General features: G+C 42.6%; 1 protein-coding gene across 1 annotated transcript in view; it reads left to right on the top strand.

Annotated features, from left to right (window-relative positions):
* SPMIP7 (sperm microtubule inner protein 7) overlaps positions 1-20066 on the top strand; it is a 63149-nt gene extending 43083 nt beyond the window's left edge. The window contains exons 6-9 of the mRNA XM_024250279.3: positions 65-106; positions 1204-1311; positions 11383-11490; positions 18900-20066. Coding sequence (XP_024106047.1) covers positions 65-106; positions 1204-1311; positions 11383-11490; positions 18900-19023 — 382 coding nt within the window. The 3' untranslated portion in view covers positions 19024-20066. The remainder of the gene's footprint in view (positions 1-64; positions 107-1203; positions 1312-11382; positions 11491-18899) is intronic.
* Positions 20067-20296: the final 230 nt, after the last annotated feature.

Here is a 20296-nt window from a genome sequence, read left to right as displayed (position 1 = left end):
TAATAATTTGATGTTTATTAACTTAATATAAATAACCCAGTTGCCTCTCTTCTCTTTTTTGAAGTGTGAGTTCAAGTTCTAGAAGTAAATATATTCCTCTCTATACGTAAGTAATGTTTCTCAGTCTTGTAAAAAAATTTTAGATTTATATTTTGATTGTAGTTGCTTTCAGCTCACACATGTTGTATTCACTTTTTAAGACAACTTATATATTGTAACACATTTCTAATGTTTGTGTGGCCTGTTTAATATCAGAAGTCCCATCTAAGGTTTGATTTTGATGAAAGAAAGAAAGAAAAGAAAGAAACAAAGAAGGAAGGAAGGAAGGAAAGAAAGAGAGAGAAAGAGTGGCATTTTTCTGTTTTTCCAGATAGGTTACCTTTTGAAATAAAATACCTTGGATGCTACCACTATTGAGTGTTACGAATCATGAAAACTGTTATAATTGCAGAAGGGATGAGACGCTCAGTAACAGTGAAGTGCAGGAAATATCACCTCTTATTTTCTACATTTAATGCCGGCTTTCCATGGATGGCAAAAAAAGTACATTATCTGCCAGTTGGGGTCTTCTCTTGGTTTTTAGATGAAAGAAGAACCTTGAAACAAAGTAGATCCAAGAATATGGAGGAGGGATCTGGACCTTTAGTCCTGGCCCACCCCTCCCATTACTCGGCCTCTTCAGCTCTGCAGTTGACTAGTGTTTCTACCAGTGGCCCCAGAAGTCTTTGAAACCCTCTGATTGGCATTAACTCAGCCTCTCAACTTTCTCTCAGGCCCAAGGGCACGTGGCATGTTGCCCAAGCTCCTCTGCACCTGTGAAGGTTTCCATTCACCAGGAGCCTTATAATCTCTGGCACACACCCGCCTCTTCCTTGCCCAGCCTCCAGCCGGTCTCCAGAGGAGCTGTGCTGGGGCTGCAGGAACAGCCCACTTCTTTGTTCAGAAACACAAAACAGCCCTTACTGTCACTCTGGCTCAAACTTAAGATCAAGGAGCATGCCACCGCTCATTCTGAAGAAGAGAAAATTATCTTTATATTTTTTAAGGAAAATTGTTCTATCATTATGCTTTACATTTTGCATTTTGAGCCTTTGATCTACTTTGGCAAATAAATTTCCTTTGGAAGTTAGAATACTGTTCAATGGTTTCTTCTATGTTTCTTATAAAGAAATATATGCCTTCTTTCCTTTCCACTCTTAACAGTGGTCATGTGCAGTCTACAAATGCTGATGATGTTGACAACCCCTTGGGAGACATCGCATCGCTAGCCAAGCAGCGGTGCTCTAAGCCTCTTTATACAAACACAAGTCGGTGAGTTCCATTCATGATTATTTCCCTTGTTTTATTACTAAGGATGAAACATGATGATGGACTTTACTATAAATGAAGCAATTTAAACGTGGCTTTTACTGAACATTGCTGAAGAAGAAAGATACCTGCTTCCTAAAAGAAATGTGGTTTGTCACAAAGGAGATTTTGGGGATTGACTCACTTGGGGCCCTTGAGCAAGTCACTTCATCTCTGTGACTTCAGTTTCTTCATCTGAAACTTGTGAGAAAAAAAATGCCACCAAGTGAGGTGATCGTGGGGGGATCAATAATGTTTGTAAAGTATCTGAGACACGGCAGATCACTAACAGAGAGGAATCACTTTTTTTTTTTTTTTTTTTTTTTTTTTTTGAGATGGAGTCTCGCTCAGTCGCCCAGGCTGGAGTGCGGTGGTGCAATCTCGGCTTACTGCAAACTCCGCCTCCTGGATTCACGCCATTGTCCTGCCTCATCCTCCCGAGTAGCTGGGACTACAGGCGCCTGCCATCACGCCCGGCTAATTTTTTGTATTTTTAGTAGAGAGGGAGGTTTCACCGTGTTAGCCAGGATGGTCTCGATTTCCTGATCTTGTGATCCGCCCGCCTCGGCTTCCCAAAGTGCGGGGATTACAGGCGTGAACCACCGCGCCCAGCCGAGAGGAATCACTTTTACACGTAGGAACTTGAAAGCTGTCGTGCTGTGCTTCGTCCTGAGGAAGGATCGGTGGGCTGGATTCTTCCATACACTCTGCAAGGAAATCATTGCTATTACACATAATAATTCTAAAAATCTAAAGGAAGGATATAGGAAGAATGCCAATTTAAAATATTCTTCAGGCACAACAATTTAGGATTGTTTCTTCTTTGATACGTATATCTAAATTTTGAAATGTATGAAATATTCTTTCTAAAGAATCAAAACATATTATTTGGGGTCATTTCTTCAAAGAGAGTGAAGAGCAGTATGGCAGCATTTTAAAGATTTGGTGTAAAAATGAACCACTTAACTTCAATAAATTTGGGCATATAGCATTCCTACGTCATCTTGCTGTTAATTTCTGTTTTTAAGCAAATGATATTTGAGCGAATCATATAAAAGAATTGAAGACATTAACTGTACTTATCTGATTTGGGCACTAGAGGGCCTCCAAGGTTGCAAGGTTTTTCTTTTGATTCGCTTTCAATTTTTAACGGAATCTTAACCTGTTAACACAAAGAAATGTTTTTCATTTTTATTTATAAAATATTTATAGACACAGAAAGATATAGTGTCACATATAACGTATCAAATAACATAAGTAAACGCCTGTGTATCCCCTACCTAGTAACATAGAGAATCTTACTCAAATCTTTTCAACCATGTGTGTGGCCCCAATCTCATTGCCCATGCTTCTGCTTCCCCAGCTCAGAAGCTATACTCGTTAGACTTTATGCCTTTCTTTTGCTTACTTTTCTTTCTAGTTTTGATACATACATATGAATCTCTAAACAAATTATTATGTAGTTTCCACAATACTGCTTGAGCTAAAAAGCAAAGTACAGGAGAATACAAACAATATGATGTCATTTGCATGTGAGCACATGCGCTTACTTTGTGCCAAGTAAGGTATAGAGAGCCATCCTATTAAAAGCAAATATGTCTCTTCTTGAATTTTTTTATCTTAAAGTTTCTTGAAGAGAAATGGCTTTATGATAGTATCTTTAGAGTCCTTTTTAATGATTGGTGGCACTTAATCATGGCTGGGAAGCCCTGCTATACCCCTGCCTTTTCAGTGAAAGCCTTTTTTTTTTTTTTTTTTTTGAGAAAAGAGTCTCACTCTGTCACCCAGGCTGAAGTGCAGTGGCGTGATCTCGGCTCACTGCAACCTCTGCCTCCCAGGTTCAAGTGATTCTCCTGCATCAGCCTCCTGAGTAGCAGGGATTACAGGTGCACACCACCATGCCTGGCTAATTTTTTGTATTTTTAGTAGAGATGGAGGTTTCGCCATGTTGGCCAGGCTGGTCTGAAACTCCTGACCTCGAGTGATCCGCCTGCCCTGGCCTCCCAAAGTGCTGGGATTAAGGTGTCAGCCACCACGCCCGGCCCAAAAGCCATATTTCAGGCAAGGGTCAAGGCCATTTACTCTCTAGTTCAAGTGGTTCCAGCATTGGAATCACCAATTTTTCTACAGGGCAAAAGTTTTAAAAATTTCCTTCATCAGTTGATTTTGTTTTATGGTTACTAAGTCATCTGACATGCCCTGTGTTTTTTATATTGGTAGTGATTGTGCTAATAGCTTAAAAATAGTAGTTTTTATTTTTATTGTAGAACTGAATCTGATCATTAAAGAAAAAGTATAGAAATATTGATAACAATGACAATATAACCAAACTCTTACACATAACCATTATTAACATTTTGGCATATTTCCATCTGTCATACACACTTCTAATCTTGCTTTTGTATATTTATATAGCTATGATCACACTACACAGAACATTTTTACCACCATAACATTACCACATAATTATGGGTACATGTTTTTATGAGCTTATCATAGCTTCTATTTGTGTAGATGTACTGTAACTGCCTCATTCACTTAGGTTACATATGTAAATTGTTTCCATATTTTTTATATGACTCTTTCTTGATTTGAAATTATTTACTTAAGTGACACTCCTCCAAAAGGATTCTGGGATCAGAATATGTAAACATTCTTAAAAAGTTCTTAAACTTATGGCTATCATTTTCTTGAAGTGTTATGTGAATTTACAGAGATTTGGTGAGCCAATGGTTATGCTCAGTATTTATGCTCACCTTTAATACTAACATTGAATCTCCACAAATAACTTTTTTCCAAAAGTGTTCATTATGAAAATAATTCAGATATTTTTGAAGTGTAGAAAGCAAAATATCTCTTTTATTTTCAATCCCAATATTAAAAGTTTGATTTCTTTTTAGACTCTTCCCCTCATGCATTTATGAATGTGTGCAACATATATATACAAGTGTATTGTGTGTGCATGGATAGGTGGAGTGTGTGTGTGTATGTAAGATTGAAATATGCACTAGATACTTTTGCATATTAAAATCTTTTTAATGGCTAGATGTATCTCACCAAGTCTATAACAAGTTTATATTGCCCAAGCCCTGACTACTTTTCCTGTTGTAAACAATATAGCAAAAGCAGCCTCTACATATATGTTTGTACACTTATCCATGCATTCTTTTGGAACAAATCACTAAAAATGAAATTGTTGCCTGAGTTTTCTTATTAAAATTATTTTCGAATTTGGTAGGCATGCCCAGTTATTAAATGGCATTTAGAGTTCAGGAACTCAAAATGTTAATGCGGTTTCTACTGCAGTTCCTAACTTATAACTTGAGACTAGTTTAGGAAATAGAAAATCCAAAATAGTCATTGGGTTCAACAAAAATTATTGAAGCTCAGTATAGCTAAACAATTATCTTTGTTTCTTCAACAAACATGTACTGTTGACCGGATCTGGGTAGTGTTCAGGAATTTTTTTAAAATGATGCAAATTCATCCCCACTTATAATCTGTGTCAAGCAGAAACTTAAGGTAAGACTGAGATGAGAATCCTGCTTTTTCAGGCCTGGCACGGTGGCTCACATCTGTAGTCCTAGCACTTTGGGAAGCCGAGGCAGGTGGATCACCTGAGGTCAGGAGTTGGAGATCAGCCTGGCCAACATGGTGAAACCCCATCTCTACTAAAAAACACAAAAATTTGCCAGGCTTGGTGGTGAGTGCCTGTAATCCCAGCTACTAGGGAGGCTGAGGCAGGAGAATCGCTTGAGCCTGGGAGGTGAAAGTTGCAGTGAGCCAAGATCGCGCCACTGCACTCCAGCCTGGGTGACAGAGACCCTGTCTCAAAAAAGAAAAAAAAAAGAATCTTGTTTTTCAAATCTGTTGTTTTTATCCTCTTCAATATAAGATCCATATTCTTTGCAAGGGCTCAGTGAAAAAGTTTGAAGAGAAGCTCAGTCCCTTTTAGTATTTTAGTAACCATTTTACAGTCCCATATACTTTCAGTGCTTTGCAGTCATGAGTCATCAGTACAAGGAACATAATAATTGAATGATCTGTAATGGCAAATGTTTGTCCTTTCCCAGGGATATGGAAAGAGGTGTTGGGGTGCTTTTTCTTTTGTAACGGACTCTATTGTAGATATATTTATACACATATGTATATATATACCTATGTATATATATGTGTGCATGTATGTGTGCGTGTGTGTGTGTGTATGTGTATATATATATATGCATATATATACACATATATATATATGCATCTTACATATATGGGAGAGAGCCCTGGGATATAACATATATGCATCTCACCCTTGTATTTCCAAAGAATAAACAGCCTCAGCACAGGTGAGGTGCAGGCCCAGATAACAGAGCAGTACAGCCCATGCCTTCTGAACCCAAACCCAGCACTTGCAGTCACCATTTGCTTGTTTTTCCAAACTAGGCAGCTGCCTCTGAGGTACCATCCTCCACTAAGTTATAATCTTTTATCTCAGGACGTTACAAGGTTTCATATTTACTGTGCTTTTTGACCTCAATGATTTCTCTGAGGAAGCATTTGCAAATAAAGAGGAATTGTCGAACATGGACCCCCAGGCAGCCCCTGGCACATGTCTCCCATCAAAAAGGGGGCTTCCCTGTCAGTCACTGGACTGTGTTGCAGCTTAACAAAAAAATCTTACCACAACCCAGGTTAAAGAATAACTCTATGAATAGTAGTTCCTTAGATCAGCCCAACACTTCTGCCTTTTCAGACTACTTTCACACACTCCCTCATTTGTCTTTCAAATAGTGTGCTAAGGCCAGAAGTGAAGGTGCAAGTTCTATCCCCATTTTGCAGATGAGGAGGCTGAGGCCAGAGGAAATGACATAAAGAGCCAAGATCACTCATTTCATGAGTGGTAAAAAGTCCAGAGAACTGGCCTCTTAATCCCCAGGGCAAGCTCTTGCCTTAACTCACATTAAACATGGCTTCTGCCTTTGGCAAATAATGGGTTCTTGGAGCTTTGAGTTATACTGTTTCTACATTCCCTTCTAAATGGAAGAATTGAAGATCCCAAGAACACAGGAGGAAAGAATATACCCACCAGATGAAGAGAATAATCAATAAACCTGTAATTCCTAAAAAATATCTTGTGGCCACGACATGATATTCAGAAAAATGCAATCCAATGACCAAAAGTCATTGCAAAATGTTTCTGGTTTTATTTGCGTTTGTCATTGAACAATAAAATCAGACAAACCCCAACTCACAATGAACTCCTGTCTTTTCCTCTCCAGCCGCTTCCGCCTCACAGTTCTCTGCAGTCCTTCCCTTCTCTCAGCCCCCTGGGCTGACCCTCCCTAAAGTCCAAGCCTGGAATTTACTACTCTTCCTCCCTCTCCCACTTTCTGCTCCTCTTGCTCACCCTAACTTCCATCCATCACCTGCTGCTCCTCTCACATTGGTCTGCACCTGCTGCATGCTGGGCACTGTGCCAGGCCTTTACTTGCATCACATTGCCCCCAGCACCCTCCAAGAGAGTGCAGCTACCCTGACTGATGGCCAATTATAGGTGAGGATGCCTGAGAAAACTTCAGTTGAGGTCTAAGTTCACACAGCTGGTCAGGGCAGCCCTGGAATTAAATGTGTCTGTCTCACACCCCCCTCCCTTATGTCGCATCAATGGTCTTTGTCCACTTGGGATCTTTAAACATTTAAATGTGCATTTTTAAAATTAAAAGCATTAGTGTGAAAGCTGTTGGGAGCTAAGTCAGCTTGATGTCTGCCTAGAACTGTACCTGATATAGAATGGCTCTAAATGAAAGACTATCACATTGATTTGAACCTGCACTTACACCCCGCCCGGTATAATTGCAGCCCACTGTGAGCTAACGAGGCTCTCCTGGCTGGGCTGGGAGTAATGCCAACGGCCCTTCCTATTCAGTTCAGTTGCACTGAGGTCCAGTTCTACCACTTGCCAGCTTGGTTGGTGCTGGCCATGATACTTAGACTTTCTCTGCCTCAGTTTCTCCATCTATAAAATGGACATGATCATAGGACCTATGACACAAGATTGTTGTGAGAATTAAACAGTCAATTTACATCAAGTATTTAAAAGGGTGCCTGGAATATAGAACATACTCAATGACTATTAGTCATGTTTAGAGTGTAGAGTGAGAATTTGTATGCATGCCTAAATTTTATGCATATATACAATACATATATTCTACATATAACATGGTTTTCTCCACATATTTCCCATCTCATATTTAACTTACATACCATCTGTGCTCCCTTCTTCTGAGTTACTAAACTTCTTGATTTTCTTAAATTACTTAATTTCTATTTTATCATGTTTTGTCGAGAACCAATTCATTGTAGACTTGGGCAATAATATATTCAAATTTATCAATTAGTGAACAAAATCCTGGCTTATTTGGAACTAGGGAGTACAAAATGAGGTGCTTAAAGGACTAGAAGCTGTGGAGCAAAGGCAAAAATGAAGACTTCTTATTTTTAAGTGGGTCTCTGCTTCTCTCTACTTTCCTCAAATGGGGAGTGGAATTCTTTGAACATGTGACTAATCTGGAAATCCATTTCCCGACTTGTATGTTTCAGTATCTTTAATAGCTTTGTTCCCTCCAGCTGAAAAATAATGTTTCCTATCAGCAGCAGTCTAAAGTGTTCCCCAGAGAGTATTCTCCTCTTAATATAAGGTCACTGTGTTGCACTTAAGATGGCAAAATTCCCCTTGTTATGGCCATATGTGCCAGGGTTAAATGGAATAGATTTAGAATCAGTGTGGGTGAGGACTTTCGTTTTCAAATATTTGGCAGTTTATTATGCAACTGAATTCATTCTCAAGACTGAGCAGCTAATCAGTCTACTCTTTCATGAAATGTTATTATTAAATATGATGTAATCTAATAGCATTAAGACAATGCAACATATGATACCATTTAGCATCAATAACATGCATGCCACAGAGGCACAGAGGCTGTGCAATGTTTTTTATCAGGCCCTTCATGTGATTGACAGATGGCCTGCGTCCATCCCTCTTTCTTAACTGCTCTGATGGCAGGATATGACTTTAGAGGCATTTTAATTCTGCAGGTGTTTTCAAAGGCAGTGGAAAAAACCTTTCACACAGATGGAGGGGATTTCCTTTGTAACATGCATGGAAGCTTTAATGAATGGTTGGGGGAGAGACACACGCATGAATAACCTTGCCTCATTCTGGGTTACCTCTCTAACTTACAGCTGCACTTTTCCAACAAAATTCCAAGAAATCCTGCAGGGCACTGCCTAGAATTTGGCAGCTTCAGTTCACTCACCTAGGTCCCTCCAGCAAGCTTGACAATGTGGCTGTAAAACAGAGGCTCCCGAACTTAGCAGCACAGAAGAATCATCTGGAGAGCTGTCAAAAGTCCCAGTGCTCAGGCCACACCACTTACTAGTTACATAAAAATGTGGGGCTGGGCCGGGCGTGGTGGCTCACGCCTGTAATTCCAGCACTTTGGGAGGCCGAGGAGGGTGGATCACGAGGTCAGGAGTTCGAGACCAGCCTGACCAACAGGGTGAAACCCCTACTCTACTAAAAATACAAAAATTAGCTGGGCGTGGTGGTGCAAACCTGTAATAGCAGCTACTCAGGAGGCTGAGGCAGGAGAACCACTTGAACCCAGGAGGCGGAAGTTGCAGTGAGCCAAGATTGTGCCACTATACTCCAGCCTGGGCAACAGAGTGAGATTCCATCTCAAAAAAAAAAAAAATTGTGGGGGTGGGAGCCAGGCATTGGTACCTTTAAAGATGCCCCTGAGATGTCAGTGTGCAGCACCATTGGGAACCTCTGTCTTAGCATCTTTTCAGCTGTCTGTACTGGATAAACTTTGCAATCTCCATGTGTATGGCCCTTATTTTGTAAATGTTTTATTTCTTTAAATTACTGTATTTCAATTGAAATTAGTTTAGCATCTATTAAGTGCTAACACTTTGCTGTTTTCACGTTCATTGAATTCCTCTAATCCCCAGAGTGCCCCTAAGAGATTAGTGTCGTCCTCTTCATGCAGCAGTTGACCAAGCTGAAGCACAGAGAGCTTTCTTCACTGGAGTAAAACCTCACAGTTGATTAAGGGGCAGAGTCAGGCTTGCCACAGAAGCCTGCTTCTCGATGCAGTGGGCTTCCCCCACTCTTTAGCTGCCTTATTTTCCTAGTCTCACAAAATCTGTTATTTTGTACTATTGATTCTGCTGTTGCCATAGATGTAATTTCCCTTCACTTTGTTAGTCTCTGGGTGTCCTTGATTATATCACCTGCAAGCCAATAAGTCATCACCAACAGAGTCATAAATTACACAGCTGGAAGAGAATTAGGAGATTTATTAGTGCAATTCCCTGCCTGATACGTATTTTCCCCCTAACATTCTGATACTTGCACATAATCAATGTGGGAAGGACACCAAGAAATTGCAATGTGAATCCTTCTCATTGTTTCCACTTCTCCCTCACCCAAGTCCTTCCGGTTGGTATCACTACCGGGGGTCAGGCTGAGGCTAGAAGGCTCCAAAAGACTATGTCCAGTCCAGATCCCAGAGATGATATGGGTAACCGGGGTCTGAATCTTCCTCCCAACCCTTAAGCACACACCCCTTTCACTAACCTCTCTTCTGCCTGCCTTGTCACCTGATACTTTCAGGAGCAACTCCTATAAGCTCCAAATTTTGAAAATTACTCCTAAGATAAGTGGTTTCTGGAGAAGGCTTTGTTTGGCTTACTTGTCGTGTGGGAAGGTCATGGATATAACGAAGGCAGCTACTGAAGAACCATTCCTCCACCACCCACAGAGGTTTGCTTGTTGCTACTGTGTTGCATTTTGTCTGGGTGCCAATTTTGAATAGGGAACCATGCCACAAGGATGTCCTGCTCTCAGAGAAAGGCCCAAGGATGGCAAGTGAAAGCCACTGAGATGAATGAAATTTGCAATCTGCCCACTGGCCCTTTCCTCCCTGGGGGCAAGTTCATGATGGTGGCCTTTCTTATTCCTCCCTGAGGCCAGCACAGTGAGCTGAGGCCATGGCGTTGATACGACTCTGCAAAGATGGTAGGCTATTACACAGAGCCTCATGACCTGTAAATGTTGTGTTCTTGGACTTCGAAATACAATTTAAATCTTATTTTCCTCAACTCATTGCAGCACACAGAATGGAGCTTCACACTGGGCCTGTCCCATAAACCTTACCCACCTCCTAGGAAATAATCTGTGTAAACCACCTTGTGTGCTATCATGGCAAGAACATTCATTATTCTTCACATTCCTTCCTCTGAACTACCCACTTAAGCCTTTCTCTTAAATGCTTGTTTGCCTTTTCGGGAGAGAGAGAGCTTTTATACACACTGAAGAACGGCTTCTTCACTCTTGTGTTTTCCTTTTATCTCCCACTGTCCCTGGTGGAGAAAAGAACAGGGAAGCAGAAGAGTCAGTGGAATTCAAACTAAACTGTTTAAATTCAAATTCTAAACCGACTGTTGTAGAATTAATGCTGGTGTACATTTGTTTCCAATGGGCAATTTTAGGAAATCATCTGAAATTTATAATGCAGTACATTAATGGTGATAAGAAAGATATCTGATAAAAGTAACAATGCTATAAATGTAAGAGTGTATATTCATTAATATTAGAGTCTGCATTACAGAAATATGTGTGGGATACAGGTCTGCCGCTCTGTCAAGACCTGGTATCTTCCTTCATTATGAAACAGAGCTCAGCAGTGAGTCATGTTTGTAAAAGACATGGAAATTTAAAATAGCAGAAAAACATGAACTTGAAATAAATTTTATCGACCCCAGAATAGGGCTGTTATCTAAGTACCTGTGCATCAGCATGCCCCAGGCCTGCACTGTTTCGTTTTTGGACAGCCCAAGTTCCACACCTTATACAGGAAAAAAAAAATTAGACTGCATCTTTCTTTATATTTTTCATATTTGGGTGCTAGTTACCATGACAATTTCACAAATCATCATTTTAATTTCCTCTCTTCCTCCTCTCTTAACTCTTCACTTTAGTGCTGCAAATATTCCAGGATATACCGGCAAGGTTCATTTCACAGCCACCCACCCAGCAAATTCTAATATTCCATCAACAACCCCATCACCAGATTCAGAACTTCACCGGTAAGTATGAATCCTATTACTCAATTTGCTCAGATACATTAGGAGGGGAAATCCTAATTGTGTTTATTCCATTAAAGAACAATTAAATAGTAAAAGCAAATTTACATTGTTTTTAAAAATGTGGCATCAAATCCGAAACAGAAAAAAGATAATTTTCCATTTTCCTACTGAGGGGAACTTTATTAAGCCTTGTATGTGTTTCCTTTTTGAATCTTACCCAAAATTACACTGAAAACCAGGTGTAGATTAATGTTATTATGAATGTGACCAAAAGGGGCATATGAAGGTATTTCAGGCGCATTAGAGGAATGGCATCTTTGCTTCTTAGACTCACAGCTGTGCACACACATCACCCTTCTGCATGACCATCAGAAGACACATGGAACATACATCAGATACATAGTTACTTCTTGTGAACAGGCACCTTACTTTTATAAAAGACAAAATTCTGTTGCAAGTCACATATATTTTTAAACCCACATTTTGGAAATTGAAAGCAGGAGATGTGGCCAGGCATGGTGGCTAACGCCTGTAATCCCAGCACTTTGGGAGGCTGAGGTGGGCAGATCACTTGAGGTCAGGAGTTCAAGACCAGCCTGAAGAACATTGTGAAACCTTGTCTCTAATAAAAATACAAAAATTAGCCAGTATGGTGGGGGGCACCTGTAATCCCAGCTATTTGGGAGGCTGAGGCAGGAGAATCACTCGAACTCGGGAGGCGGCGGTTGCTGTGAGCTGACAGTGCCACTGCACTTCAGCCTGGGCAACAGAGTGAGACTCCATCTCAAAAAAAATCCCAGAAAACAGGAAATGTTAGATGCAAGGTTACTGAAGTTTCCTTTATTTGAAGCTACTAGTGAGAAGGAGCACATCGTTACTCATTTATTATAACTCAAATTTGAAAGCACCTGATGGAATTCCTGGCATTGCAAATGGTTTTGAAAATGCAAACACAGTCTGAACGATGTCTAGTGGTTGGCCCAGTGCAGATGAATATGCTAGCACAGTAGGAAGGCAGACTATAGGGACAGCAGTTCACCCCCTAAAGGAGAACTTGTTCTAGATCACATTCTTTTGGTAGAGGATTCATTCATTTATCACACATTTTATTTATTTATTTATTTATTTATTTATTTATTTATTTGAGACGGAGTACTCTGTCGCTCAGGCTGGAGTGCAGTGGTGCGATCTCAGCTCACTGCAACCTCTGTCTCCTGGGTTCAAGAGATTCTCATGTCTCAGCCTCCCAAGTAGCTGGAATTACAGGCGTGCACTATCACGCCCAGCTAATTTTTGTATTTTTGGTAGAGACAGGGTTTCCCCATGTTGGCCAGGCTGGTCTTGAACTCCTGACCTCAAGTGATGCTCCTGCCTTGGCCTCCCAAAGTGCTGGGATTACAGGCATGAGCTGCTGTGCCTGGCCTTATCAAACATTTATTGAGCATCAATTCTGGGCCAGGCACTGTTCAAGACACTGAAGATAGAGGGCTGAACAGACAAGGTCCCGGCTTTCAGGAGCTTATTTTCTGGTACGAAAGATAGACAGTAAAGAAGCACACAAGTTAACTGAAGAAATGAAATAATAATCTTAGCTAGTGAAATGAAGAAGAAAGACTGATGTAGAAGAGAGTTCCACAGAAGGGGCTTATTGAGCTTGATGGTAAGGGAGAGCTTTCTGAGGAGGTGACTGTCAGGCCATGGATACCAAGCCAGAGCTCCTGCTCTGATCAGCTTCTTAAAACTTTCAGAAAGGCAATGGCTATGAATGGGAGCAGCTGCCATGCATGGGCCTCTTGGGCTGTGGCTCCTGGTCCACCCAGCTGCTAATCCTTTTATTCACTCACCCATTTGCTGGTGGATTCACATGATCTTTTACTAAGTCAATGCATGTTTACTGTGCTCCAACAAATCACAAGAACTGCTTGCAAGGAGCTCACCATCTCACAATGAGAAATAATTGTAGCAGAGGATGACAAAAAATGTCTTAACACTAATAATCACTTCTGTTGGCTGAGTGCTTTGTGGGTACTAACTCATGTCACGGTCCCAGGAACCCTGTGAGGAAGGGAATGTTACTATCCCCATTTTACAGATAAGGAAACTGAGGCACACACAAGCTGCCTGGGGCTCTGGGATGGGGCACTAGAGAAGACTTCACAGAGGAGTGGCTCAGGCAGTGACTTGAAGGAGTGGGGCTTGGTCCCACGTAATTGAGGGCAGCAAGCATTCCTCATGGCACAGTAAAGGCACCCTAGGAGGCGGCTCTCAGGCCCTGACTAGCCTGTTGTAGGCCACTGCGTATAGACAGTTCTACGCATCCCACAAGCCCTGTGTGCGTGGCCTTTTCTAAGGTGCTTGCCAACAGGAGGCTTTATCAACACATCTCACTTTCTGGATTGGTAATTTTCTAGCATCTCTCCAGGCCATTTGATGAGAAACATTTTAAAAGGAGGTCAATGGCTTTCTAGGCTAATAACTTGCATTTGTTTTTTTCTCAAGACACATTTTTTTCCCAGTCTCAATATTTGCATGTATTTAAAAAACAAATTCTGTTGTGTATATCATCCTAACAACATGATATTATGATGAGATATGGGTATATAGTAAAATGGTTACTATAGTGAACATATTAATATCCGTCATCTCCATAGTTACCCATTTTCCCCTTCCCCCTGTGGTCAGAACAGCTATAATCTACTCTGTTAGCAAAAATCCTGAATACGATGCACTATGACGCCCTGTAGTCCTCATGATGGATCTTATGTCTCAGGCTTGTTTCTCCTGCGTGTCTGCTACTTAGCATCCTTTGACCTACATCTCCTGTTGCCTCACCCCCCACCGAATCCCTCATAACCACTGTTCTATTCACTATCTCTGTATATTTCACCTTTTATTTCTTTTTTAGATTCTACATGTAAGTGAGATTGTGCAACATGTTTCTTTCTGTGTCTATTAGCAAAATGACTTCCAGGTCCTTCCGTGTTGTGCAAATGGCAGGATCTCCTCCTTTTAAAGGCTGAATAATATTCCATTTTCTTTATCCATTCATCTATCAACAGACATCTAGGTTGTGTCCATATCTTAGCTATTGTGAATATGATGCAATGAACACAGGAATGCAGATATCTTTATGAGTTGGTAATTTCATTTCCTTTGAGTATATCTCCAGAGAAGGAATAAGTTATTTTTATGTTTAATTTCTTTAGGAAACTCCATACTGTTTTCCATAATGGCTGCACCAACCTACATTCCCATCAACAGTCTATCATTTCTTTACACGCTCATCAACACTTATTATCTCTTGTCTTTTTGATGGCAGCCATTCTAATTGGTGTGAGGTGATATCTCACTGTGGTTTGTATTTCCCTGATGAGCAATGTTAAGCACTCTTTCATACACCAGCTCACCATTTTTGTTGTCTTTGGGGATATGTCTGTTCAGGTCCTTTGCCCATTTTTTAAATTGGGTTATATATTTTCTTGCTATTGAGTTGTATGAGTTCTTTATAAATTTTGGATATTAACCCCTTATCAAATATATGGTTCCCAAATATTTTCCCCCAGTCTGTAGGCTGCCTTTTCATCTTGCTGATTGTTTCCCTTGCTGCACAGAAGTATTTTAGTTTGACATAGTCATATTTACTTATTTTTGTTTTGGTAGCCTAAGCTTTGGGTGTGATACACAAGAAATCATTGCCAAGGCCAATGTCAAGACATATTTTGAAATGTTATAAATCCATTTCCAAAGGCAAAGCTGGTAGACATTTAGACAAGTAATATATATTTACTTCATGTGAGGGACATAAAACAATGTCAAAATTAAATACATCCTTATATTGATCATTTAGACTCACTGTCCAAAGAGAGCTGGGATGAAACCTTGTGGCTGGTTCTTGATTTAGGAGGGGTCCAATGCAGAGATTCTTTGTCAGTGCAGCTATAAACATTGCTAATCCGTTTTCTTTCTTTGTTCACAATCCATCTTCTCACCCCCAAATCTCGGACCCCACCCTGATCTCTGATTGCCCTAACATATCTACACAACACATAATCAAGCCATCCAATGTGTGATAAAAGGTTCCTATTATCTTTCAGATAAATCTCTATTTCTAAATGAAAAACTGTCCCCTACTGTTACTCCCGGAGAATATAACTTGTATCTTTCAGCCAGACTTTCACATCCAGATTCAGGCCCATAGCTGACTCCTGGGGGTCCTCGCAATCCCTCTCAATACACACATACTACACACGTGGCTGTCATCCATGGCCCTCACTATACACACATACTGCACATACAGCTGTCATCCATGGCCTGAGTGGGGACCCAGCACCCTCTGAGGTAGCTTCCCTGGGATTCTTATTCTCAGGGTGCAGATAACTCTCTAGAGAAAGTGACACTAACCACAGTGTCACCCACAACTAAGTGATGGCTCATGCTGGGCCCAGATGTCAAGGCCTGCACTTCTGCCTTCTCCCCTAATAGCAGCTCCTGGCAAGTGGTGGTATTCTGGCATGAAAAATCATGGTGCGGAGGGGCAGGAGGGAATTTAAACGTGTAAAAACTCACTGTGCTTTCATAAGGACTGTGCCCTCTAGTAGGAAGGCCTGGCCCTTATGATCAGAAAATTGGGCCTTCCAGGCTCTTCACATCAAAAAGTATCACTCTGATTGTATCTAACACTATAATTTATTTTTCTAAAACTTTCCAGTGAAAGTATGAGCCTTGCTCTCTCTCTGATGAGTGTCATGAGAACATAGTGAGCTAACTTCCTCCTGACTGTTTCTGCTTGATTTGATGCATTTTTTCCTGTTATTTCTAAGAAGTCGTCTTCACATGGGCATCCCCTGGGAACTCCTGAATATTCACTGCTACTGTACTCTCACTGCTCCTCTGCAATAGGTTCCTCGCTTATTAAGAGCTAATGCCATTCCTGTGGTGGCTGTCTTCAAACCTCTCTGTGCCAAACGAGCTTCCAGTCCCTTCCCCACGCCCCTCTCAGCTGGTCTTGCCTCCTGCTTGCTGGGGCACCCAAGGTGACCCCTTCATTTTCCCTGCTAGTGTCCCCTCCTCCTCTCCACATCCCAGGCTCTATTTCCATCACTGTTGTCTCCCTTTTCCCCCAGGAAGACACACTCTTACTTTTCTAAAATATTGGTCATTATTTCTGAGCTCTGAGTCCTGTGGTCCCATCAGTCCTGCTTCCTCCCCTTCTGCCCCGCAGTGCTGGCCTCTCTCAGCTGGCCAATTGTTTATGAAGAACCCCAGCGGAGTCTCCCTGTGGCTTCCCTGTGAGCTGCCACCCTGTTCTCCCCTCTCGTTCCTTTCACTTCTAAACTTCCTGAAAAAGCAAACAGCTAATCTCCCGTGCCTCCTGCCTTCACTTCCTTCCTGAGCACTCTCTCCTGAACCTGAACCTCCTGGCTCTGGATTTTGACACCAGCAGTCAAGTGACATGCTCCTGCCTGCCAGGCTGTACACTGGAAGGGGGACAAGAGAGAGGCCATTGGATCCGCTTGATGCAGAGGCAAGGAACAGTGCATTTGGCTGGATCTCTGTAATTGAGAAAACTGCACTGGTGGTTTGGAGGTTTTATGTTGTTTGGACCTCAAATGTTGATGCAAAGGGGTCCATGGCCATATACTCCCATACCATATTTGGAGCAAAGTGCATAGGGCCCCCACAGTGCCTCAGGATGAATATTGGGATGGAATGCAAACTGAGAGGAAGGGACAGTTGAAAGAGATTTGAAGTGAGGAGATGGGATGTGTTGGAGGTGAAGAAGAAGGGATGTGACCTACCTCCAAAGTTGTGAGCAAGGGCAACACAGGCACAAATGCTTTTTCTAGCTCCCATTTCCATGACAGTCCAGTGTTTCTTGCCCACACCCTCCCACCAGAAGGTAACCTTCACAGAAACTTGCCTTCCCACCTCTGCAGCCATTTCTCACAACATATAATATACATATGTGTATGTGTGTGTATTTATATATATAAAGCAAAATAAAATATTAGTTCAAGGTGATCATAGCATAAAACAAAGCCATTTTAGATGTAGTCACTATATAGAGGGTTAATTTTAATTATTTTTAATTTCCCATACCAGCATTGTAACTCGCTGCTAATACAAGCAATGCATTGTGTGTGTAATTCAAATAGCAACAAATTCACAGCAATATTACTTCAGGCCACGGGCTTGTAGGGTTGCTCACAATAGCTGGCCCAACTCCTGTGATACTGGGACAGCCACCTCCAGGAATAATAGGGAGTTTGGGAATGCCAGTAACCCAAGGGGATAAAACATTACTTGCAAAGCATTCCACATTTTCAAAGCTTTTCAAAAAAAATTATTTTAATTATCACACCAAACTTGATAGGGCAAATTTGTTCCTACTGGGTATAAAAGCAAAGTAAAATGAAGCTCAGCCATGAGCCTCCTGTGGGAACAGGCAACTTAAATGCACTGGCAGAGCCAGTAAAACCCTGTACACCCTGCCTTGCTCACCCTCCCCCAGCAGCCTCTGGGGGAGGCCCAGGCCCCTCCCACCCATGTTTTTTCCTGGTCTCTGGCCTCTGGGTGAGGCCCAGGACCCCCACCCATGTCTTCTCCCAGCCCCTAGGTGAGGCCCAGGACCCTTCCACCCATGTCTTCTCCCAGCCCCTAGGTGAGGCCCAGGACCCTTCCACCCATGTCTTCTCCTAGCCTCTGGGTGAAGCCTGGGTCCCTCCCACTCCCCATGTCTTCTCCTGGCCTCTGGGTGAGGCCTGGGTCCCTGCCACCCATGTCTTCTCCCAACCTCTGGGTCTGGCCCAGGTCCCCCAACCCATGTCTTCTCCAGGTCTCTGGGTGACCCACCCATGTCTTCTCTTGGCCTCTGGGTGAGGCCCAGGCCCACCCCACCCATGTCTCCTCTTGGCCGCTGGGTGAGGCCCGGGTACCCCCCACCCATGTCACCCCTGTCTTCTCCAGGCCTCTGGGTGACCCAGGTATGTCTTCTCCTACCCTCTGGGTGAGGTCTGCCTGCCCCATGTCTTGTTCTGGCTTCCCTGGGCCTTATCTGTCCGCCCTTCACTCCTCCTTGGAGGAGACTCCTCTTGATTCCCCCGGCCACCCCGCCCGGAGAGCTCTCCCCAGCGTGCGCTGGGCCCTCCCCAGGCACGGTGCAGTGGGGTTCCTTGGGTGGCTTTCTGCAGATCACCCCCATCCCTAGCACCCACCATAATTCTCTGCGCAGCGCAGAGGTGCAATCCCTGAAACTGAGTGCTCCCCAGCACGAGTCATCCTCGCTCCCTGCCTGCAGTGCGCGCTCTCCTCCCCTTCCCGCACATGGGTATCATTAGTTGGATGAGGTTGTATATTTGTATATGTCTTTTATGTCTCATTTTCCTCCTTTTTTCCCCATCCTGCCTCAGCGTCTTACGGAAAGAAATGGCAGTTGACCTCTTCCGTCACCAGGCTCCGCTGTCTCGACTGGTCACAACTGTGAGACCCTACAATCCCTTCAACAAGAAGGACAAAGAAACCATAGACTACTAGAGGAGGCGGCCTTGCGCGGACTGGCCAGGCCTCCGCCTGGGGAAGGCTTGTGCGGCGGTGGGAAATAAAGGTGGCTTCTCCCCGCTGCGCAGTGTGGTGGGGTTTGGTGCTGTTCTCCGCTGGCCTGCGCATCCCTGCCCAGCCCCGCCTCTCTCCTTCCGCAGGTGGCGCTCAGCTGGACCCGGGGCGCCGGCCACCCAAGGCTGAGACTCCCAAGCCGCTGGCAGCAGGGGAGCAGGGCCTGTGTTGCAGAAGATTCCTCTTTAGGGTTGGAATATTGGGTCTACCTAGAGGTTTCACATCGGACCACTTCAGTGCAGGGATTCTAGAGCAGAGAGCAGACCATAGCTTTTAGAATCTCAAAGGCAATCTAGTCAAAAATCCATATGCTGTCAGTGGGAACACTGAGCTACTGAGAAAGTGCGTTCTTTTCTCGCAGGGGACACATCACACAAGGGGACAACATCTACCCTGTCTTGGCCTGCTCCAGTGTTTCCCTCAGAGAGAAGTGTTCCCCAGTCCCCATGAGGGTCCTGAAGTCTAAGTCAGGACCACTTTGGGTTAGAGGGTGGCCTGACCCGGCCTTGACCAAAGAGAGCACCAGCTCGCAGAATCTCTCAGGGGTGCATGTGGGCTGAGGGGGAGCCCTCTGGCCTTCGGAATATACACATAAAGTATATTTATATAGTATTTGCATACACATATACACATACACAGAGCCTACTGGAGTTTACAAAGTGCTTTTGTAAACCTTAGCTTATTTGATCCTGCAACCTTGTAATAAGTTCTTGTAGCAGGCATTTTACAAATATCTTGCATTTTATGAATAAAATAGACTAAGGCCAGGAGAAGTGAAGTATTTAATGTCACGCAACTAATAATTAGTAGGGTTATAACTAGAATCCAGGTTCTCTAAATTTAGATATTATACCTCTCCTACCCTTCCATTTTTTCAGCAAATTGGATAACCTTCAATGAATTATAAAAACAAAACAAATAGAAACTGAAAAAAAAAAAACCCTCCCTGTGTTTCTAGACTTTTCTGAAGTGTCTCAGGGTTTTTATCTGACTTCTAAGAAGTTAAGATCAAGATAGTTATACCTCAGAACTCCAAGTAAATGTGTAAATGCTTTTGGGGGTAGTTTGTTCTTGATTTTCCCATAGAAAGGAGGAAGTCAGCTACCTTTGTGATGGAATCATGTATTGCCTCAATGGACAACAACACAGACTTCAATGGTGAGTGTTCTACCAGGATGAAACAGGAAGGGCAACA

The sequence above is a fragment of the Pongo abelii genome, chromosome 6 (assembly GCF_028885655.2).
Source record: "Pongo abelii isolate AG06213 chromosome 6, NHGRI_mPonAbe1-v2.0_pri, whole genome shotgun sequence".
NCBI lineage: Eukaryota > Metazoa > Chordata > Mammalia > Primates > Hominidae > Pongo > Pongo abelii.
This window is presented reverse-complemented; position numbering and strand designations above follow the sequence as displayed.